The sequence below is a fragment of the Orcinus orca genome, chromosome 15, assembly GCF_937001465.1.
Source record: "Orcinus orca chromosome 15, mOrcOrc1.1, whole genome shotgun sequence".
Lineage (NCBI taxonomy): Eukaryota > Metazoa > Chordata > Mammalia > Artiodactyla > Delphinidae > Orcinus > Orcinus orca.
Window position 1 is genome coordinate 49,279,298 of NC_064573.1, and position 23,697 is coordinate 49,302,994.

Here is a 23,697-nt window from a genome sequence, read left to right on the forward strand (position 1 = left end):
GAAAATTGCTAGAGTGGAAAGTTTTTTTTTTTTTTACAATGTGTATGAGCATTGGAAAATGCTATTGTGTCATATCACAAGTCTGAAAATATTTAGGACCTGTTGTGTTTAGATGTTTGTACACCGCCTAAATTATAAAATAAGCAAGGCGACAAGGTTTTATGCTTGCATGAAGTTTATTGATATATTACGCTTGGTGGCAGACTCCACCGTGAAGGTCAGCTCAAACAGTGTCATCTTCGGCACCTGTTCGGAATAATGTAAATAGTGACTTGTTTAATCATAAAACTGAACATGTAAAATGAGTGGATGATCAGAAATGCAAGTTCTAGCCTGCTCTCCTGCTAAGCTCTTAATTATGTTATCTGTGCATGTGCACTAAAATATCCTAGCACCTCATGCCCAGAACGGCCATTTTGACAGTTCCACTAGAAGTCTAAAGGGTGGGAGTAGGTAAATGCTCAGAGTCCTAAGATATTTGCAAAAGTCTCCTTAAGTATGGTAACTAACTGTGGTACTTGAACCTGCCTAAAACTGAAATCTAGCTTTTGTCCGTCAGACGTGTGGTAGTAAGTACTGGTTGAATAAAAATTTTTTAATGATTTGTGAGTGATAAAAAACTTATCTGTGGTTAACACCACTTGTCCCTTTAGCTCATGAATGTGTTTCCAACCTATCCATTCTGCTGTAAGTATTCACTGACTTACCGCACTGACTGGGTGCTCCGTATATAATCTCTCACCTTGTCCTCCCCGCCCCTTAAACCTGCCAACTAGATTATAAAATTCCCACATGAGACTGTCTTGTCTTTATGTTAATCCATCCCTTTGGCATCGTCTACAGGGCTAAACACAGCGCCAGGTGTTCAGAGGTAGCTGAGTTGGTTGCTTGGTTATGTGTTTTAGGCACCAGACCCTTGGTGTGCGTCACTGCGGCGCAGTGCGCCTGCCGTGCGCTGAGTAGTAACGTGGTAGGGAGGTGGGGGCAATCACCACGTCGGATCCGAGCGCACCCCCCCCCCCCCCGCTCACTGCGTGTCTCAATTCATTGTCTTAAAATACCTCAGTCTCTAGGTTAACAGATCAACCTGCTTGAAAACTCAAGTGTGTTAAGGCCCCCATATCATGGGAAGAGAATTTACCTGCCAGTTTCAAGTTTCTGCTCTGCGAACATTGGCAGTTGTCACAGTTATTTCTCCAGCAATACCGTAACTTCCACAGGGAGTACCTTTGTCACCAAATCCTGAACGTTTTTTGGCTACATCTTCTACCGGGAAAGCAACAGAAAGAAAAACTGGACTTTGTGGTCTGGGGACATCTTGTCCACTTGTAGGAGGATTAGCATTCTGGGGATTGGGGGTGTGTTTCTGGAATTTCTGATCTGCAGGAACAGCAATGGGGACTTGCACTGCAGTGTATCTCTTCAAGGCATCTGACTGGGGAACAGGCTTCCAGTCCTGTGCTTCCTGAACATTTGAGCCCACTAAAATGAAAGGCGGGGCACTGGTCGTCTTGCTGTCCATCATCCCGGAAGTTGGAGAAGCAACTTTTGGTGGGTGCTGCAGAAACTGTGGCTCCTTAGAATTAGGTAAATAGAGGGTTGCTTGGGGGAAAGGCCCAGGTGCAGGTGGTGGTGACGGGCGACTTTGTTGACTCATGTCAGTTAGACAATAAAGGGTCCACATGTTAGAATATGGTGGTGGTTGTCCTGCTTCGCTTGCTGCTATTGCTATAAAAAAAAACATGTGCAGGTGTTAAAGATTTGGTCTCTGTATCAGGCGCTATGCACAGAAGTGTTTTTTTACATATAAACAAACAGCTGTAGTAATATGTGCCATAAAGCATGCTATAGAGAGGGCTAAATAAATTGTGTTTGGTAATGTGAAAGGAGAGATTCTCTACAGTCAGAAAACGAGAACAGTGTTGTGATAGCCAGCGGCACGGACACTAGGGTTGTGGCTGAGAAGCAATCTCATTCTAAGTTGCTGTTTCTAGGAACTTAACTTTAGACATGGCTTCTGCAGGGTCCTCAGAGGAAATGGAGAATCAACAATTCTGGCTCTACCAAAAAAATCAACTGAAGAGTGTGTTAAGCCATTGAAAAAAGCATTAAAAAAAGCACTGATGTGTCTGCATAGTGATTGATGGTTCTCTTTACGGAAGAAGTCAGCACTACGTGTCATCTTTTGATCACATGATCAAGGACCTCTGGCCCTTTGCAGGCGGCATCGTCTCCCATCAGCTTGTCACTACACACGAAACATCACCTAACCTAGGACTCGGAACCTGAGAGCACGGCTCCCTCTTCGGCAAGGCTTGAAATCATAGGTCCTGGGTGGCAGTAGAAGGCTGGTTGGTCGCACAGTGGATCTTTAAGTAAAAAGAGGTCTCGGAGGGCCATCCGTCTACTTACACCAAGGCATCTACCATGTCAAGTTAGACTTGCCTAATTGAAGACAGTGCCGTCTTGGAGAACGAGTCCCAGAAGCTGGGACGGAGGAGCAAAGGTTCCTGATGGAGGAGCTACACTTGGCCCAGCTGTGCTGAGTCACCCTCTGAACACGGCCCGTATCCCTAGTGCAGCTTTGTTTTCTTCCCCAGAAAAGAAAATAACACTATGCACACAATTAAGCTGTGTTTTCAATAGCTTCAGATGCTTTCAACTGATAGTTCTGGAAGCTAATTAAAAATATGCACGAGCCCAGTCTTCAGGTTTTTGTGAAATACCCTTAGTGCTTTGGAAATAGTGAAGCACTTGAGAACAGTAACTTGGGATGGAAGTGCTGCTTAGACCACAAGTGTAATGCCAGCCCCACAGACTACGTTCCAACACTGCCCTCTGCCTTTTCAGCTGCGCAGAATCCCTGTCACACTGCCAGACAGAATTTGATCTCTAAACACCTGCTGTGGTAACACTTTTTTATCATTCTGGCTCTGGTAAGAGTCAAGGGTGAGAGAGTTTCTGCAAAAGGAATGGCGGGGTTGGCTCCTGCACGTCCCACCTCCCTAAACGGATAAGGGCCGCTGCACTTGCCTAGATGGAGTGGGAGGGTGAGCAGACCAAATGCCATAATTAGATCGAGATGGGAGGTCAAACCGTGTCTGTGTCACAGGAAAGCGGTAGTGATAGTTCAGCAGCCAAGAAAGCAGCCTGATTTGGGCGCCTGTCGGGGAACCGATGGAAGGAAGCCGGCCAGCTTCGCCGCGTCCATCCTTTCTGCTGCTGCTACCTTCCCGCTCCCCTGGGTGACAGAACTTCAGCTTGACCTTTCCTCTCTCCATCCAGCTATGAAGCCGCTCCCTCAGCTGCGGGAAGCTCCCAGGCGGGACGTCAGGGCTTGACCAGCCCCCAGACCAGGTTGCAGAGTTCTCCCACCTCAGCGCAAAAGCAGTCAAACGCACCACCATTTCTTTCATGTTTTTAATGCCATCGCCTGTGTAAATACTTTGTTGTCATCTGATTTTACTTTTACAGGTGAGGGATTTCAAACCAACACCCCTTAGTTACGGTTTTGCAGGAGTATCCAGATCACATGAACGTGTTTTGCAGCTGACAACAGGCTCTACCATTTTTCACCACACAGTATGTCCAAAACAACACGAAAGTGCTAGATGACCGAACTTTGAGGCCAAGCAGTGGTGATGTTGCTTTAAAATCACTCATCTCGTAAGAGTAAAATCTCAGATACAACAAAGTCTTTAAATAGGTTTGGCATTTTAACTACTACTAAAAACAAAGCTTTTTGACCAGTCTGCCGGGAGCCTACCTCGATGGTCACCTGAAATATAGATGTCACTGGAAGCACCGTTTTTAATTTTGTAAGTAATTATCTTACCTGGCTCCGTCAAACCTTGTTTAGGTGCTACTTCTCATTCTGGTTCGATTTCTGGTTCATTAAGACCTGGAACAGGAGGTTGGGGGCCACTAGATGATCTTACGGACGCACCTGAGCGCACTACTTGTGCGGCTTCCCCTGAGAGCGCGGGTTTGACCTCCGTCTCCTGGGACGCACGGTTTTCCCATGAGTCCTCCTGCCCAGCACTGCCAGGGGCGAGCGCAAAGATGTCCACTTCAATGTGCACAGATATTTCAGAGCTCACTGTTGTGGCAGAGCCGTCTGCCTCCACATGTACTGAGGAGTCATATTTTGCACTCTCCAACTGCACAAAGTTTGCAGAACCCACAGATTTTTCAGACCCGTGTGAGGCTGTCTCGCCTACTACAAGTATGGGACTAAGGGGTGGTGACTGCTCATTTCCTTTAAGACAAGCAACATGATCAGAAAAGGGGATAACCGTTTGTTCCAGTATTTGCTCAACATTAGTAGCTCCTTCGATCACAGGCTCATCTTTATCGATAGATGCTATGTGCGTGGTGGATGTCACCTCAATAGCAGCCTGCAAAGGGACCTGAGGAGCTTGACTGTAAGCAGGAGGTTCTTGTTCATCCTGCAAGGGGAATGAGGAAGCCATTGGTGGTTCAGCCTTATGGTGTTTAGGTTTAGGACCCAAATCTACATGGACAGATGTCTCGCTCAGAACCTGCACTGCTGCCATCTCTCCAGAATGCACAGGAGTGGCCACCACATCATCTTCAGCAGCCTCTGAGCTCAGCATCTCCTCGGGAAAAACGGGCATACTTGTTGCCACGTCCACCACTAAAATTTCAGAGTGATCCGAATGAACCGGAGAAACATTACCTAACATCTGAACAGCAAACTGAGCTGGGTCAGCAGGGACATAGGCCAGCTCGGGTGAGACAGCTGCTGGCGACGGCGGTGAGGCCGGGGTGGCATTCTCAGGGGCGGTCGGTTTCGAAGGAGCACGAGCTGCTTCAGGGGCGCCCTCAGGCTCTGAGAACAGCTCAGCATGAACCGACGGGAACTGCGTGGTTTTGTTGCTAAACTGCGGTGCAGTTATGTTGTCCTCCTCTGTGTCCGTAGATTTTTCCATCCGTTTAGGTTCTTGGGAAACTGTAGATGTTCTTTCTGGCTCTTTCACACATTCTGGTTTCTTCTCTTGTGCCATTCCTTCTGACCACTTCTCCCCTAAAAAAATGAGTTAGATGGGTTAATAAGTACTTATTCCCCAAAAAAGGAATTATGAAGAAAGCATAGGTTGAGCATTCAAATGTCAATATATACGCAAGTACAAAAGAGTTTTGCTTTAGTTTCCAACATCGGTAACTTCACTGTGGGCAACAAAACCTTCCTGTCCTTATCCACTCAAAAGACAACTCGGTTCAGTTCCTTAGAAATAAGTGACTCTAACACTCAGATACCACCTTCAGCTGGTCAGCGTCAGGGGAAAGATCATAACTGCCTAAAAGTAAGCTGAAAACGTCCATGGACAAAGCTCCTGATCCAGACTTCCACACAAAACTGGGGAAAGAAAAAAACACTTCATAGCTTAGTAATGAAACAAATGCTGTCATATGATTAAAGGCATTCTTCAGTTTAAGAAAATTGGTATATAAAGTTCAACTTAATGAATTGGAAAACTAGGGGACTATAGAATACGTTTACATTAGGAAACGTCATGTTTTCTATTCTAAAAGTGGTAGCACCTGCTGGTAAGGTGTGATAATGCAGCCGAAGTACTGACCCAGAAGAGCAGCAGATAGACAGCTCTGGTTCCAGAAGTAGGGCTCAGTGGATCCTCAGGCAGGAGGAAAAAAACCATGGCTTAGAAGGTCAAGACAACTGATGACACACAGAAACCCCTAGAGCTAGAAAACTGCTGTAACATCATCTTCTGCACTCAGCGTTCTGCTTGTCACTCACACGTCTAACCTCATCAGACGTTTTCACATCTGCTTACTTTACTGAGGATTCTCTCTCTGGGGAAGCATTTACCTAATATCATGAGATCTGCAGGAAGAGGAGAATTTGCCTTACAAGAACATACTTGCTTCAAGTCAAAACTTTGGAAACGTGTCTTCATGGGTCCAGCTCTTTTCCAAAGAACAGTGTCCTCCAGGGTCTCCTCCTACATTAGCGGCTGATTTTCTGTAAACTCGGATCAGGTGTCTAATTCTGGACGTGGATACCACACAAACGCTCACATGCTAAGAAAAGTTTCATAAAGACAGAAAAGCCACATCTACTCTTACCTCCCTCTGCTTCTAGAACAATGACCTCATTTTCTAACCAGCCACCTCCTCAGGACTTCCCCACCCATTTCCAGTCAAAGCCCTTTACCCACTAATACACTTGACTGTTTGTGCTGTGTGTAAAATACTGTACACTAGGCATTGTTGAGGATGGAAAAATTATTAGGACAAGACCTCATAAAGCTTAGGGGAAATAAGATATACAGATATTACAGGTTAAAAGTGTAAGTACTTAACAAGGGTACCATTTAAGACCTATGGAAGCTCAGAGGAGGAAAAGATATCCTCCGGCTGGAGGAATAAGGGAAATTTTGTTTAAATAAGCCTGGCCTTACGCTTAAGATAAAGCTGCACAAACTGTCTGCCCATCACAATGAGGAAAAGCCAGATAAATGTCAAAATGATCACTATGAGCCCATCAGAGAGCAGAGTCACAAGGCAGTCAAGTGATCTGATTTCCAAAGAGTAACCAGCCCTTCCAAGGAGAGAAGGGCCACAGAACTCCCTCATCTGTGGCAGGGCCTGGAAACGTCACCACCATACCAGCTGGTAAGGTATCAGCCAAAATCTTAATGAACTGATGAAGGCCAAATGTGGGCTAAGATGTCTGGAATAGTCTGGGACTCCAGACGCAAGAAGTTCACACTCACAGGCACTTTTGTGGAAGATGGAAGCAGGGTAGAAGGCCAGAGGGGAATCCTATATCAACAGCAAACAGAGGGCTCCTTCCTACCCCTGGGGCAGAGGCAGGAAACACTAGCTCAAGACTGGCCACAGATACGAGGCAGAGATTGCCGCGGACAACTGACAGGAACACTGAGAAAGCCCCATCCTCAATGCCTGGTGCAAAGACCACCTAGGTCAGAGAATCCCTGCCCCGAGAGCCCAGGACCAGCAACGAGGAACAGCAGCTGCCCCTGGAGGGAGGGGCAAGAGTGTGGGGAGAGATGCCCTCAGTGGGGCCGGCTGGCGGGGAAGGCCGAGGGCAAGGTCAGGCAGCCCACCGCTAAAGGCATTTGAGGCCCGTGGAACAGTGAAGGTAGGAGAGCCACCACGAAGCCCAAGCCCAACTTCTCACTAGACTCACCTAGACACCTACACAGCAGTTCAAGGCCTCTACAACACTCTTTTCCCCCACAAGGACCTAAATTCCCCAAGTAATGATTTATTTCCCCTGAGAGTTTTCAAGAACCCAACCAATTTAGGGACTAGATCACTGCAATCCCTAGATTGCCTGCATGGGACTCGTGATACATCACTTACACGACAGGAATTCAGCTTCTGTGGAAAGGGCCACTTGCCCTTTTCAAAGTATCTCACAGGCTTGTCGTACCTGGAATCATATCTAGGAGCTTAATCTTTAGGTTTAGTATTTTTGCCTCTAGAAGTCCCCTATTAAATAGGGGAACTAGAAGTCCCCTATTAAATAGGGGAACTGGAAAGGTAAAGCATTATATAATTATGAATCATAACTCATCAGAGAATTTATGATATTGCTTCCTTCCCCACAACTTTTTCATAGTAAAAAGGTGTATGAGAAGATCTGGGTTCAGTCCTGACTGTGGTTGAATAGATGCATGGCCAAGTCAACGGTTCTGAGCTTCAACCTCCTGGTGTGCAAAATGGGGATTTTAATTCTGACCTCACTGAGGTTTTGTAGAGATTAAATGGAGTCATTCACCTAAAAGTGTTCTATAAACTGTAAACCACATATAAATGGGGAAAGAATAAATCAACACCTAGTTTAAAAAGTTTTGGAATGTGATATCAAATTAAAAATTATAAGCCTCATCTTTAAATCAGCTTTGATGAAAATTGGCAATTTCATAATCTGGATGATAAAATGCAGGGTGTTTTTTCCCATTTATAATATATGTATTTGTATATATACATACATACATATATGTCATATATACTATTTTTAATAGATATATTTCATCACTGTAACATTAAATTGAGATCAAATACCTTAAGCTTTAACAGTGTTTTTGAAAATGTAAAGCACTAGATGAACCATTTGGTTCTGTTTAGAATACATGACAGAATGTTAGCAAACATACACAAACAAGTTATCACATACATAATTATATTGCATTCCTGTTGATATCTATTATTACAAAAGGTAAAGAGCTTTTCTCTAATGTTTTAAGGTCTGTTTAACAGTTCCAAAGATTGCTGACTTGTAACACTGAGATGATGTTTGTGTAGAAAACTATTAAAGTTGTAAACTAGGTTTGCTATAGGTTGATCTTACATGTCAACCTCATGAAGATGAACTCAGTATGACGTCAGTAATCTGGTTTTACTTGAACTACAAAAAACAAAAAACTGCATGAACTCTCAGAATTACATACATCACTGAAGGCACTTCTTCCTCTAAAACATTTCTTTCTAAGTTTAATAAATGACTGATTAAAACTCACTGTAGAATCCTGATTTTCCATGAAACCAATCAGATAGATACATTCCAAGCATACAGTATTTCTTGGAATAGGCAGAACTCACGTGGAGACTTGGGGTCCTTGGGGCATGATCAGGGAAGAATAAGGAAAAAGGCATGTTCTGGCACTGAAGGGAAATCTGAAAGCTGTCCCAGACAAGAGGAGACTATGAAGCAGGACAGAATAGGAGATGGGAGAAGTGATTAATAGGAGAGGGGAGAGGAGAGGACTGCAGGAGGAGAACTCACAGGAGTGCTTGGACTCAAAAATTTGAAGTAGTAAGGTACATATAGTTTTAAAAGTTTAAAAGAGAAAAAGATTCCAACTACTGTGTGTTGAACTGATTGGAATGATGAACACCAGTGACTATAAAGTAGGTGGTCTGTTTCTTTTCTCTCCTTCCTCTCTTCTCTTCCTTATATTCATTCTTTAGTCACCAATCCTTAATTCCTATTATGGGATAGACACTGGGGAATCTCCTAAATAGTACAGTCTGATTAAGGTTAGAGGCACATAAACAGATGACAATGTGATCAGTGCAGTGACTGAAATATGTATTGGATACAGTGGCTTTTAGGTAATTTTTGTTAAGCTTAAATGAGAAGGGGCAGGTGTGAAAGGGGCCCTGCACAACTGCCCCATCCAAGATGCCAAAGAGCCCCTGCAGAGTACAGGTGTAAACCAGCCCTGTGCATTCTGATTTCCCTTATCAGAAAATTTATCAGTCTCCCTTGGCCAATGGGACAGAAGTGGAAGTCTGCTAGACTTCTTAGATTTTACTTTTTTAATGAAAGAAAAAAGTATCATTTATGCCACCACTTCCTCCTCCTTCCTGATTTATACATGGATATAATGCCTAGAGTAGTGGCATGAGGCTACAAACAAAATATGCTAAGAATGATAAAGCAGAGAACCTAGATAATTGATGCTTTATTATTATAATATCAGCAGCAGAATGAACAGCACTTCCAGATATCTTGTTTTTCACTGCTAATTGGTTTTCTGTTACTTGCAGCTGAGTACTTTCCTAATATGAGGCATAAGTTAGAAGTTGTAAAGCAGGGACTTCCCTGGTGGTGCAGTGGATAAGACTCCACCTGCCAGTGCAGGGGACACGGGTTCAATCCCTCATCAGGGAAGATCCCACATGCCGTGGAGCAGCTAAGCTCATGTGCCACAACTACTGAGCCTGTGCTCTAGAGCCTGCAAGCCACAACTACTGAAGCCCGTGTGCCTAGAGCCCGTGCTCTGCAACAAGAGAAGCCACCGCAAGGAGAAGCCTGTGCACTGCAGCAAAGAATAGCCCCTGCTCGCTGCAACTAGAGAAAGCCCACGTACAGAAACGAAAAACCAACACAGCCAAAAATAAATAAAAAATTAAATCTTTAAAAAAAAAAAAGGGCTTCCCTGGTGGCACAGTGGTTGAGGGTCTGCCTTCCGATGCAGGGGACACGGGTTCATGCCCCAGTCCGGGAGGATCCCATGTGCCGCCGAGCAGCTGGGCCCATGAGCCATGGCCGCTGAGCCTGCACGTCCGAAGCCTGTGCTCCGCGACGGGAGAGGCCACAACAGTGAGAGGCCCACGTACCGCAAAAAAAAAAAGTTGTAAAGCAACGTGAATGAGGGGGATTGTGGTATATGCTGCTTTTTAGATACCATGTCTGTTTTTATTCTATGAATTATGTATCCATTTTAATATCCATTTTCTCATTGGGTATTTAAATATGTTATCTTAAGATTTATCAAGGTGATCCGTTTGGATTTTCTATATCATGTCATCTGTGAATAAAGTACTTTTACTTCTTCCTTTCCAATATGTATACCTTCCCCCCCCCCCCACCTTATTGCACTGACTAGAACCTACAGCACAGTGTTGAATAGAAATGGTGATGTCAGACATATCTATTCCGGTTCTAATCTTGATGGGAGAGTACTCAAAATTCACCATTTAGTATAACGTTAGCTGTAAGTTTTTATGCATACACATTATCAGATTTAGGAAGTTCCCTTTTTATTTCTTGTTTGCCTATAAACTTCTTTAGAAGTATTTCTTGTAGAGCAGGTCTGATGGCAGTGGATTCTCTCAGCTTTTGTCTGCCTGAGAATCTCTTTATTTTGCTTTCATTTTTAAAGGATATATTCACTGGATATATATTCATTCTAGGTTGGCAGCTTTTTGCTTTTAGCACTGTAGAGATGTCATTCCATTGTCTTTTGGCTTCTGTAGTTTGTTAAGAAATCTGCCATTTGTCTGATTATTCCCCAGAAAGTAATGTGCCTTTTTGCCCTGCCTGTTTTCATGATTTTGTCTTTTTCAGCAGTTTGACCATGATATACTGAAGCGTGGATTTCTTTGTTTTTATACTGCTGTGGGTTTACCAAACTTTTTGAATCTGTAGGTTGATGTCTTTCAATCAAATAATATTTTTCCATCTACTCTTTTCTCCTCTGACTCCAATTACATATTAGACCCTTTGATCATGTCTCACAAATGTGTCTTACACTCTTATTGTTTTTCTTCTTACTTCAATTTGGATATTTTCTATTGCCATGGTTTTTTAGTTTCTAATTCTGTCTTCTGCTAGTAAAGCCATCTAATAAAAATTTAGTTTGCAATTGTGAAATAACCATTTGTTTGTTATTTTAAGATTCTTACTCTGTTGAAGTTCTCCATCTTATGTAGTCCTTATGTAGTAATTCTAATATTTGGATCTTCTTTGGGTCTGCTTCTACAGAGTGTTTTATGTTTTAGTTCTTAATTATTAGTCACTTCCTCCCACTGCTCTGAATGAATGGTAGTTTTTAATTGTATGCTGGAAATTGTAAATGACACATTGTAGAGACTCTGACTATATTGTTTTCTTCTAAATGGTGTTGGTCTTATTCTAATAATGGCAAATCTGATCCTCCTGAGACTTCATTTTACATTTTGTTAAAATAGACATATTTCAGCTTTGTTCTTACTCCTAGCAGATTGTCTTTATTCCTAGGGTGTGACCTTCCTGGGGTCTCAACTGGATTGCCAGGGTTTCAGAAAAGTCTCTTCATTTTGGCTGGGCCCAAACTCCAAAGCCTCCCCCCCAACACTGTACCCCTTCTGAAATCCCTACCTAGCTTTCAGTCTTCCAACAGCTCTTCTCTGCTAAGCCTTCACAAGCCTTACAGTCCACACATGAGCAGCTTAGGAATTGCACCCCCACAAAAAGAAAGGAAATATTTTTGCAGACTTTTGGGGAATCCGTCTCTGCAAATGCCTCCTCTCTGGTGCTTTGTCACCCAAATCCCAGCCACATTAGTAGCTCCAAACTCTGCTTCTCTGTTCTCTCTTCCTGGAGAGACTTCCAATCTCTGCTTGGCCTCTATTTTCCTGCCCATGAATTTGAAAAATGACACTGGGGTGAATATGGGCCTCAATTTCTGTGAACCCCATTTCCCAAGAATCCAGACTTTGTTTTATATAATTTCTTCAGCTTTTATGGGTATTTATGATAGGAAGGTAAGTCCAATATTAGCTACTTCATCATAGCTGAAACTGAAACCTCTCAATTCCTCCTAGCACAGTATCTGGCAATGGATAGGAATTTAAATATTTGTTAAATGAAATACTCAATTGGACTTTAAGGATATATAGGATTTGAAAGAAATGGGAGGGAAAGGAACTCCTGGAGGGAGTTAGCATAAGCCAAAATCAAATGATCAAAATCAAAATTACTTTTTCAAAAAATGACAAGTTGTCAGTCTGGTGCATAAGGTCTGTGAAGATATGAAATAAGAGATAATTGCAAAGGTAGGATATTTAGCTCATAGAAAGCTTTGCATGCCATGGTCTTATAAAGGGATCAAAATTTACCTACTATAACTTAGACATGCCAGAAAGCATTACTTTACTTTCTCTAGCTGATCTCAAATTGCATTAAAATGCTTACTTCCCAAAGGCAAAATTTATTTGATCTTACTTAAAAATATTTGTCCCTTCCAGTTTAAAAGTCGCTTTGGGTTTATTATTCAGTCCTTTTGGGTATTGCTTTTTTTCAAAGGTTCTCCCCACTTCTGAAGAGGGAATCTGAGTGCTGTGGTGAGCTCTGGCTCTGATCCACATGTTGTCCTTCTCTGCTGGCTCTCAATTACGTCTGGTAGAGGCATAACTCATACTGCCTGTGTTCTGGGTGCTAGTCTCTGACTCCACTGTATTTACTACTCAAGTTTCTACTTTGTGAAAGGTGTGGCCTGTGTGCTTATTTCACTGAAGGACTGAGAGATTCCCTTCCTAATTTGGTCCTTTAGCAATTAAGGCCTAGCTGAAAGTTTATTTTATTCCCAGCTTCAGCATTTTGCACTTAGCTCTCTATTAGTGGGTTGAGTCACTTCACTTTTTCCCATCTGGATTACCTGCTGGTCAGCACTCTGGGACAATCTAAACACATCTAGATTCACTAAAAGCCACACACAGGCCATAGGACACAAGAAATACTATCTCAGTCTCATCTGAGAAACACTCCATTATTTCTAATCCATTGCTTCAAATGTAATTATTTTATTCAATCAGTATTTACTGAATGTCTGATCATGACGGTTATAGTGCAGGAGCTGAATGTAGCAGGTGATGTGCTAAAGGCAGTACCATGCTAACCACTCAGCTTCTGAGAAGCATGCATTCTTCTAGACAGCACCCAGGAATGCAGAGAACAAGCCACCTGCTTGATGAGTCTTAGGGAATTCTGATCATAAATTCCACCTACCTTCCTTATCACCAGTTTCAATGTCACCTAGCACTTTTCATGCACTACCCACGCCCCAGCACCACAATCCCATTGTCAAGAAGGACTTTCCATTTCCCTTTCCTGTGCAGCAGGAAATGGCCTTATATCTTATCTTTTCCCCTCCCTCCTCTATGGCTTATATAAAGTAAAAACTTGATTCTGGTCATGTTAAGTCTTAAATCAAAACTCAGCTTCGGAAATTCCAAGAAAAAACAGGCTCCTGCAAAACTCTAAAGTGTTAGCTTTTTTATTACGAACTTTGGAAACTCAATACTGAGTAATGACTTCCTTGCTCCAGACTATATTTACCTTTTCCCTACAGTAAATTAATGCTTCAATGGGTAGAGATCAGCAGAGCAAACAGGAAAAAAATAGAGGTCATCTGAAATCAAGAGTATAGTAATTTACTATTTTTTAGAAGTACCCCTACAACACTGAGGAGTCTGGAACAGTATGGAGCTATCAGAGTTTCTGGATAGCAGAGTCAGATACTTAAGGAAGAAGGTGTCCTTCCTTCATGTAACTGACATCTACTTGTGGCTCCTGACCTCACCTTGGGAGCCTGGTTTACCATCCTAGCTTTCCTGGTTTTACTTATCTGCTTCTTCCCCGGCCCCCTCCTCTCTTAATCCTGACCCTGTGTTTCTGTCCGTAGTCTGACAATCTGACCCCAGTTCTTGACTATACCATTTGCTCAGTGATTTATTTGCGATCTTTAGTATGGACAACTCCCCCAAGTGATTAATCTTACCACATCATTAAAGCATGAAGGACCTAAGCCCCACTCCCGACAATGTCGCCAGATAATCACTGCAACTTTTTTTTTAAGTAAAAAAAAAAAAAAAAAGTGAAAATTCTTAACCTTGGTACAAATTACCACCCTGCCAAGGCAAACACAAGACTTGCAGAAATAAGAGGGTCCTTCTGACACAATACTCATCCCTGTTTAGGGAATCAGTATAGCCTTACTTGAAAAAAATGCCCAGGAAAGTAGAGTACACCAGAGCCTCGTAAAATTTAGTATGGATAGTCCTGAAATCGATTTCTTGTTTTTTTAATGAGTGGATAGCTACAAGTATGTGTAATGAATTCTATAAGGCATAAAAATAGAATTTGGCATAAGAAACTGAAAACATATATTATGACTATCTAATATGAATATATAACTCAAGATAATATTTAATGATATGCATAACTGTTACGGTGCTACATAAGAATTGAGACTGGGCTCAGTGATGAGCAGCAGTTTGTGACTCTAATTACTACTCTATGGCCATGCCAAGAACGTCGAGGGTCAGTTAGAAAAGTTAACAGGTAACTCAGTTGGGGATCTAGGTGGGCTAGGCCTTCTTGATTCTTCAAAAGAGGTGGCTATTTCCTGCCTCTGTTGGAAGTCAAGACAGGAATAACACTAGAAACTAGACTCAGTTAGGCTTAGGAGGACGGAAGGTGATAGTGGTGTTGAGAAACCACCGCCCTCTTCGTGGAGTGGTGAAAAGATCAGAATTAGTACACTCCTTCCTGACAGGAGGAAGAAGTGAAAAGTGGGAGATAATGTGGGGAAAGAGAACTGAGATTTCACTCCGAGTTCAAAAATTAAAGGTTTTTCTAGAGGGCTCCTAGTGATCCCTACTAATGAGTCCTACTACTAGGAAGATCTTCATGCACTAGGAAGATCTAAGTTTAGATCCCAACTCTACCAATTAATATTTTAGAAACTTACAAGTTATCTAATCACTCCCAAGCATCAGATTTCTCTTGAGTAAAGTTGTAGTGATGTGACCTACCTTATAAAGTTCTCTTAATTGACAAAATATATTGTAAGTGCCTAGGACAAGACAGTTACTCAAAAAATTCCATTCCACTTCTTCCTTCTTTTCCTAGATATACTAAGTGGTAGAACTTGAGACAACAGTTTTGCCTTAAAATATTGCCTGAGTTTCTAAAATCCCCTCAATGATTCATGTGGATTAGTGAAGAAGCTCTCCTGAGAAGACTGAGAAATAGAAAAGCTTTCACTGATTCATCCAGTAGTAAGACCTACTTAATCAAGTTGCAGAAAAATACAAGAGGAGGATCCAAGAAAGTGTTTTACATGAGCTGCTTCGGAAATGAGCACATGTGGGTGAAACGCCACAATGGAGGCCTGGATAGAGCCAGGCTCTGGAAAATGGGAGAAAAGATGAGAGATGACAGAGAAGTGAGAAAAGTTGCTCTCGTGTCTGGTTCTTTTCCTCTTCCCTCCTTCATCACCTGCCTCTCCAAGAAAGTTTGAATGCAATGGGGAGATGGGTAAACACTATTGGTCCTATGATGAGGCCTACCAAAAATGGGGCTCCTTCTAGGAAAAATCCCAGAATGGAGGGTTTGAATAAAATAAATGATATGTGCAGGATATACTTATCTCCATACTTTCCATGCATAGGGGCAGCTTCGTAGTAATGCTGCTAGGCAGCAAACTGACCAGCTGGAAATAACTTTGGGGGATACATCTGATATCTGGGAGATGAGTGGGGACCAAGGCATCAGGGATGGTAGTTTAGCTCTTGCTCCTATCACCAAGTTCTAATAACTGGTGCTGTCTTTTTTTTTTTTTCCTGCTGTACAGCAAAGTGATTCAGTTATATATTATTTTTTATATTCTTTTCCGTTATGGTTTAACACAGCTTATTGAATATAGTTCCCTGTGCTATTCAGTAGGACCTTGTTGTTTATCCATTCTATATATACTAATGAAGAAGTCCATTAAGAAGCCATTTGGCATGACAATAAAAGGCAGACAAAATGAGCCCAATTGATACTAGACCGTAACACTGAATATATTTTCTGGTTATACCTTGTGTTACCTTCCCCAGCTCTCTGGGGAAGAACAGGCAATATTCGTTTCTGCTCTACTGTCTAAAGAGCGATCTGTTTCTACAGCCATACTGGGAGTCTACACTGTGTCAATTTCTTTGATATCTACAGTTACTGGAGGAGAAAGGCAGCAGTATCTCCTACCCCTTACCTCCATCGAAGGCATGGCTGCTCCATTAGTTCAGTCTGTTAATTTTGAACCCTGAGATTCAAAGATGTTACCCTAGCTGGACCAAAATCCACAGCAGTTTAGTCCACTTGCTAAGCTGAATGGTGGGTATAGTCTTCAGTAAACAGATTAGCCACAAAGGCTACCACTTAGTTACCTACAACCATAAAGAGTCAGTGATAAAGAGTCACTGACTTTATCACCATTCTCAAACACAGCAAGCCTGCACAGCCAGTCGTCTCAAAGATAGCTCCTGGTATAAAGGACACAAGTACAAAGGCCATAATAACTTTGACCGCCTGTAAGACCAGGCTCATGGGAAGGGGGAGAGTGGTCAGTGTTCCAGCATTTGTCTGTATGTCCTGCTGGTGGTAAGCAAATCTCAGACCTCTTTCCTTTGGTAAGCTGACAATGCCATCAGGACCCTGCAGGGGAGCACCCAGACTAGACAATAAAATACTCCTAAACCACGGTGACTCACTCTCCTACCCCTTGAAATGCTGACTCTTGCTATTCTTAATCTTGTTTTCTGTTTTGGGAGTCTCTTTCACTGTAGATCCAAACCCTCATGATTTTTACATTTTCCTAGGTCTACCCTTAACTTCTCCCTATCTTGGCTATGTTATCCATTAACATCAGTGGCAGAGAATAAAAGTGGCCAAAACTCACGGATCCTACCTTTATTTTTTCTATGGTCACTTCAAAATGTTGGTCAGCCAATGTAGCATTATTTAGTTATTTCTCACACTCACCTTAAGTCACCATTTTCTCCACAAAATTCTTCCAAAAGCTTTGCTTACCATTCTTTTAGATATGTGTGCCTGTCCTTGGGGTTTAACTAATATATCCTCTTTTGCTTATATTGATCTTCCCAAATGTTCATAATGTAAACTTTACCTTTTTCCTTTCTCCCCCTCTGACTTCTTCACTGCTCCTCCATCAACTCAGTTTCATGCTGTTATGTTCACATAAGATAGACATTTACACATATACACGTAAAACAAGTTTTTCTAAGCAGACATACAGCCTTACATCACAGGGACAGGCCAGAGACCACCTTCTATGAAAAACTTATCTCTTCACTACATAAAGAGACTCTTGGAACAGAAAAGGTGGTTAGTGACACCTAATCGATGTCCTGTCCTCCAAGCTGGACTGCACTTAAACCATCATGGGGAGAAAAAAAAAGGGTGATTAACTTTTTCTACTAAAATAATCTTCCAAGAAGAGTGTTTCTACAATGTTCCTAAGTGATGTATCTCATTATAATTTGAGTATTACCACAAAATTCAATTCAAAGACAGGCATATTGGAAAGGGCTTGAGTCATAGTTGACACACACTCTTCTAGGTCTCACTGTACCAAATGGTTTGCAAAAGAAGAGTGTTTCCTATTTTAAAATTTAGAATCCTCCAAAATATCAGTTCTCAGATTTTTTAAAAAACTGATTCAATAATAAAAATAAAGCATCAGTGTGATTACTTAAACATCAGTGTAATTATTTAAACAGACAATATTTGTGAGCATCACTCTTAAGCTTAAATGTATGCTAGGAATGATGCAATAATTTATAACTAGATTTTTATTAAACTATTGCTACTTACTGTACTTACCTTTTATCTGATGAAATAGTTTAACAAGATCTTTTACATCCAGAGAATTATTTCCTAAAGAAATAAAGGAAATCAGATACATAAAACTCCCAATTTAAAATGCTTTCTTTTTCAAAGCAACAAATATATAAAGCAATAACAAACCTTCTCTAAACACAATAAGTTCTTTGAAATAAACTGCTGCAAACTGGGTGATGTTTGGTGGATTGGTTTTGAGTATGGCTCTGCTAACTCCCTCAAGCAGAGTCTTGAGGCCATAAGGTACGACAAGTCTGGGCCTTGCAGAAATCATTCTGGCGGGATGTCTGTAATCTCAACTGTAATGAAGAAACACAAAATCTTATAAATAGTATATAAGGTTTTTATTAAAAATTTACAAGTTAACTATAGCTTCTAAGAACAAATCTATCTCCTATGAAAATCACTAGCCTTAGTTCTAATCTCTAGGTATTTATTCTAGTAAAATGGGCTAATGTTAATAGTAGTTTTTAAAAAAAGAACTATACTGCCAGGAACTCCAGTATGATATTAAAAACAAAGAACAAAAACCAAACAAAACCTGTTTCTATAAAATTCAGTAAATATTTTGTGCAGTAAAATGTCAAGAAATATAAATCGAGCTCATTTATCTGTGTCCAAGAAACAGCCTTCCAAACCATATGGGAACTGGCTTTTCTATACATTCATCAAATAGAGTTACAAAGTAGAATTTCTACAAGAAAATGTATTTTTTCTCACTTTTCTAAGTATATCCCCGGACACACATCATCCTTAAGTATACATGTTTTAACTTTAATTTTGTTTTTAATATTCATCTGAGTAGTAACTTGTGGTATTATACCACCCACCACCATCCATACCTCTTTTCTCGTATCTTCCCTTAACCTCTGCCATAGTTTTCCTCTCTCCCTTCTTTTGGCTTTCTGGATTTTAAGTGGTACCAAGGGCATTGCACAGTCTTACCTGTAACTCTTAGGTGCAGAGATTGCCACCCTAAACTGTGTCAGTGTATGTGTGTCCTGTTTCATTCTAAAAAATTATTTAAGAGGGCTTATAAATATACACAAAGAAGAAAATTAAATATTTAAGGAACTCAGTTCAGTGGTTAAGGGGAAAAGTATGGTAGGAAAAATAGGATGAAGCCACAGGTACTGTCCCAAGACAATCCCCCTGAATTACCAAGTAGCCATCACATAATAGGAAATGGTTGGTTAAATGATTCAGGTTTCCTGAGATAAAAAACCAAATCAGTTGCTTGGGAGAATCACAGCTCTTCTGGGCACTGAGACCCAGGAGAAATTTCTCCTATGGGTCCTCATAAAGAGAAGAATAGTGTGATATAATGAACCATGTCCTCAACAATATCTCAATATTGTTGGGGCCAAGGGGCACAGTTTAGTTACAGCAGTTACACAAAAGGCCAACCTCTAATAAAAAGCAACTAATAGCAAAATGCTGAATATTTTAAAAGCACATTTCATCTTCCTAAAGGTCAGGAAAAAATATCGCCAGAGCAAAACCTTTGAGAAGGGCACTGTATTCGATCGCCTAATGAAAACTTACTATCAGAGTATCATTCAACAGGAGATTTACTGAATTAAACCATCTTTAAAAAACCAGTAGTGCACCTGTAGCAGGGCCCCATGCTAAATGTTAAGGGACATAGGCGGTAATTATATGGATGATACATATTCACTTCATTTATATTTTATATATATATGTGTGTATATGGACGTATATACGTGTATATATATGTCCATATATACATATATACACATGTATTTTTAAGTACATCCGTTGCACCCCAGTGCGAGTTGAGAGATGGGTCATGATTTGATAGTGGCTTACCGGTAGCCACGACGGAGCTAACAAAACACCCATTCTGTAATCAGCAGTTGGTGCTACCGACCATGGGGAGAACGCCTACGCAGAGATCCTCGATTTGCCGCACCCCTCCCCCTCCCCAGGCTTTGTGAATGGTGCGGAGCCGTTTAGGGCCCCGGCCCCAGGGATGCGGAGCATCCTACGACGCAGCTCCTTACAAAGAGCTGTCCTCGACAAGATGGGACACGCTGGGACACCGATCCTCAACTACATCAACGGATAAAGTCACGAGTACAGACGTTGAGGGTTGTTTCAAATGACAGCTCACTAATTCTGCTCAAACTTCTCCTTGTGTATTTGACAAAAACACATTTGTCAAACACTAACAGATTTTACATTCCCCACACCCCGCACCAAACCCACTAACCTAGGGGTAACGCCTGAGCAGGAAAACGGTGCCTCTGGCTGAAGATGCGAGAATAGGGGCTTCGGGGCCACAGAAAACGTCAACAGCACCCACCACTCACTTCCTAAACACCTACGCTAGGGTCTATGCTTGTTTTGCCGTTTAGCTGGCCTGGTGGAGGGGGCAGTAAGACCTGGGAGAGCGGGCGTCCAGATTCCACCCCGACTAGTTCAGCGGTGGTGGCGGCGGACCCGCCGACCCAGACCCCGTACCCCTGAGTCCGCCACACGCGCGTTGGCCGGCGGTTGCCTCACTGGCCGGTGTGTGCACCCGCCGGCCTCCCACTCCGGGGGCCGCCACCTTTCCCGACACGTGAACCGTCCACCAACCCCTCCACTGCGAGGGCCTAACTGCGGCAGGGCCGTGGGCTTTTTCTCCAGACTCGCCCCACCTTCTCCTTTTCGGCTGCGCTCTAAACAGCTTCCTCCTTGCCACCTTGCGGGTGGCTCCTGGAGAAACCCGCGCACCTGGCAGTGTCTTTTATACCTCTGGGGGACGTCACGCTTGCGTCACAAAGCCCCGCCCTCTCGCTGAAGGCTCCAGAGGGCCTCGGAAGGAGGCGGGGCCTCGGCGGCCCCAGCCAATGGGGAACCGAAAAGGACAAAAGCCGGAACTCGGCAGACCACTGTGGTGGGCTTCGCCTTTTCCGGCAGAATACAAAGGGGCGTGGGAAACTAACGTTTCCAAACCGCCGGGAGTCAGTCCAGGCGACAGCCTCTCCGCTTTGAATCTCTCGGTCTAAAATAAGAGCTGGCTTGGAAAGACAGGGAAATAGATTTACGGCAGTTCTATCTTACTGCCACCGCATAACGCCACTCTTGCCCCCCCCCCATAATCTGTTGCTCTCTAGTCACCTTTTTGAAGAATAATTTCTGCCACCACGTACACCACACTGGTACAATATCATGCAGCGCAGTACTTCTCTTGAGAAACTCGCCTGCCGAAAGAGAATCTGGCATTGATCCTGAGTCTTTCTGTCTCTCCGTAATTCTGGATGTTGCAATACCTCAGGCATGATGTGTCCTCCCCAAACCATACCATCAGGGGCAGGTTGCAAAGTCGACGAGGACTGTGTATAACTTCAGCTCCGTTTCACCAAAGTAAAGGAACGCTGACTCCTTTAAAATACTCTCTGCTTTTTTACCCATTCAGGTTCTTATTTGTGCTGGGCATTAAATACCACCACAGTCACGATGATCAGACTCCAAGCAGCTTTCATTGTCATCCATTTCCACATGTTTAAAAGGCAACAAGAATCACTGTAAATCAACCGTTAAATAACATCATCAGGGCATAGATCTGACAAAACATTTTTACGTTACAAAAAATTAAGACTTCCAGAGCACTTTGCAGCAATAGGCAATGTTGAAGCCCCAGCCTACATCTATGCTGCACACGGCATTTTGAGGATATTAATCCGTCCATTAATTATTACCGAGTGCCCATTATGTGGCAGACAAGCCCCCATTTCTCATGAAGGTTACGTTTTAAAAGAAGAAGGGCTTCCCTGGTGGTGTAGTGGTTGGGAGTCCGCCTGCCAATGTAGGGGACACGGGTTCGAGTTCTGGTCCAGGAAGATCCCACGTGCCGCAGAGCAGCTAAGCCCATGCGCCACAACTACTGAGCCTGTGCTCTAGAGCCCACGAGCCACAACTACTGAGCCCACGTGCCTAGAGCCCGTGCTCTGCATCAAGAGAAGCCACCGCAATGAGAAGCCCACTCACCGCAACGAAGAGGAGCCCCCACTCACCGCAAGTAGAGAAAGCCCGTATGCAGCACCGAAGACCCAACTTAGCCAAAAATAAATAAATAAATTTATTTAAAAAAAAAAAACAGTAAAGAAGAAATGCTCTCTTTTAGACTTTTAAGTGTGATGTTAGAACTGCAGATGGTATGCTTTTCGGTCCTCATCACTGCCCCCGCACCACACTTTGGTAGTGTAAACAAAAGTGAAATGAGGGTTTGGTTTATAATATATTTAACTATCAAAGGTGTAATGAAACTGAGCTAAGAACCCCAAATACAAACATTAGAGATCCCACGTATGGTGACTTCTGGAATGAGAGACACATACCCTTGTGTCACCTAACCAACCTTCGTGAGTCATCTTGAACGCCAATTAGATGTTATGTGCTGTGCCGAATACCTGTTACTCAGAAGGCAAGCCTGTACTCTTTCCACATTTCTGCAATGACTGTTCTGTTCAAGTTGCTCTGAAATGCAAACTGTTACAGTGAAAACATCTAACAAAAAATTTTCAAACCACTATGTGCTGCTTTGATTTCTAGAACTCCTAGTGATTTGATGTGGCTTTACAATCTTCTTGTCCTTGTGTTCATCTCTTTCAGTCACCAGGGATCTAACTAAATTGCAAATCTACTTCGTTCTCCATTGCTCCCTGCCCCTCCCCCCTTCAAACACTTACTCTATAGAAGTCCAAGGATCATGCTGTGACCTCTGTGTAACTACCTCATCTTACCATTTGGTTTCCACTTGACTTTCTAGAGACCTGGCCTGAATACACATGCTACCTGTCACCTCTGTGCCTTTGCTCATCAGGTCCAAGGCCTGAGACATCCTTCCAGCCATCATTTTAACTTGACTGCATCCTTCTCCTCCTTTAAAAGTCAGCTCAGGAATCTCCTGCTTTAGAAAACCAATGGGTTAGAAGCATTTTTTTCAGTGGCCCCATACTATGCGTAACCTTGCCATATGTTTGACTCTTCTCTCAGATTTACTAACTACTTACCAAAAGATGATAACCTAGGGCAATGTCTCTCTAATGTAGACCACCTGCATTAGAATTAGCCAAGGGCCCGTTAAAAGTATCTGCCTAAGCCCTACCTAGAGCCTACTGAATCAGAATCTCAGAGTGGGGATAATTTGTAAAACTATAACTTGAGAACCACTAGCCAATGGGAGGAGAAAGTAAGTGTAATCCAGAGTTCAGCTAAGTTACAGGTGTGTTGCTTCTATTGCATACCCCAGTCAACTAGGAACTAGAGCTCAGCTCCCTTGCTAGTTTTCGCATGTTAGCCAATTGTGTGATTTTTGCTCACTTTAACTGAAGGGGCACATTTTTTATGGACCAACTTTCCATTCTCTTGCTCCCCCCTCCCCTGTCCTTTTCTTTCTGTATTTCCTCTTTCTAGCTTCAAGTCCCCTCCCTCTACTATGTATCTTGTTGGGAGGATCTGGGCTTAACAAGATTTTTTTCCACAAAATATACAGGAAGGAAGGGAGGGACGGAGGGAGGGAGGGACGGAGGGAGGGAGGGACGGAGGGAGGGAGGGACGGAGGGAGGGAGGGAGGGAAAGAGAGAGAAAGAAATACCAAACAGTACATTATGACTGTGTGACCATATATCTTCATAGGTAAAGGAGCCATATTTGAATACTTGCCACCACAATCTGCTTTAGGAAGCAATCAACTAGGAAAGTTTACATGGCAAAGGCAT

General features: G+C 42.6%; 1 protein-coding gene across 11 annotated transcripts; it reads right to left on the bottom strand.

Moving 5' to 3' along the window:
- Positions 1–14: 14 nt before the first annotated feature.
- Positions 15–23,469, bottom strand: CABYR (calcium binding tyrosine phosphorylation regulated). 11 transcript variants are annotated; one of them, XM_033435300.2, is made up of 7 exons: positions 21,095–23,449; positions 20,727–20,990; positions 18,095–18,267; positions 17,951–18,004; positions 3,947–5,047; positions 1,142–1,728; positions 15–246 (listed from the first exon to the last, which is right to left on the bottom strand). In XM_033435300.2, the coding sequence occupies exons 3-6, from the start codon at positions 18,240–18,242 to the stop codon at positions 1,151–1,153; spliced, it is 1,881 nt and encodes a 626-aa protein (XP_033291191.1). In that variant the 5' UTR covers positions 18,243–18,267; positions 20,727–20,990; positions 21,095–23,449; the 3' UTR covers positions 15–246; positions 1,142–1,150. The 11 variants fall into 11 exon arrangements, with proteins under 11 accessions (XP_033291191.1, XP_033291188.1, XP_049553515.1 ...); XM_033435297.2 differs by having other exon boundaries at positions 20,727–20,994; XM_049697558.1 differs by lacking the exon at positions 20,727–20,990 and having other exon boundaries at positions 1,142–1,266; positions 21,095–23,463.
- Between the last annotated feature and the right edge of the window lie 228 nt (positions 23,470–23,697).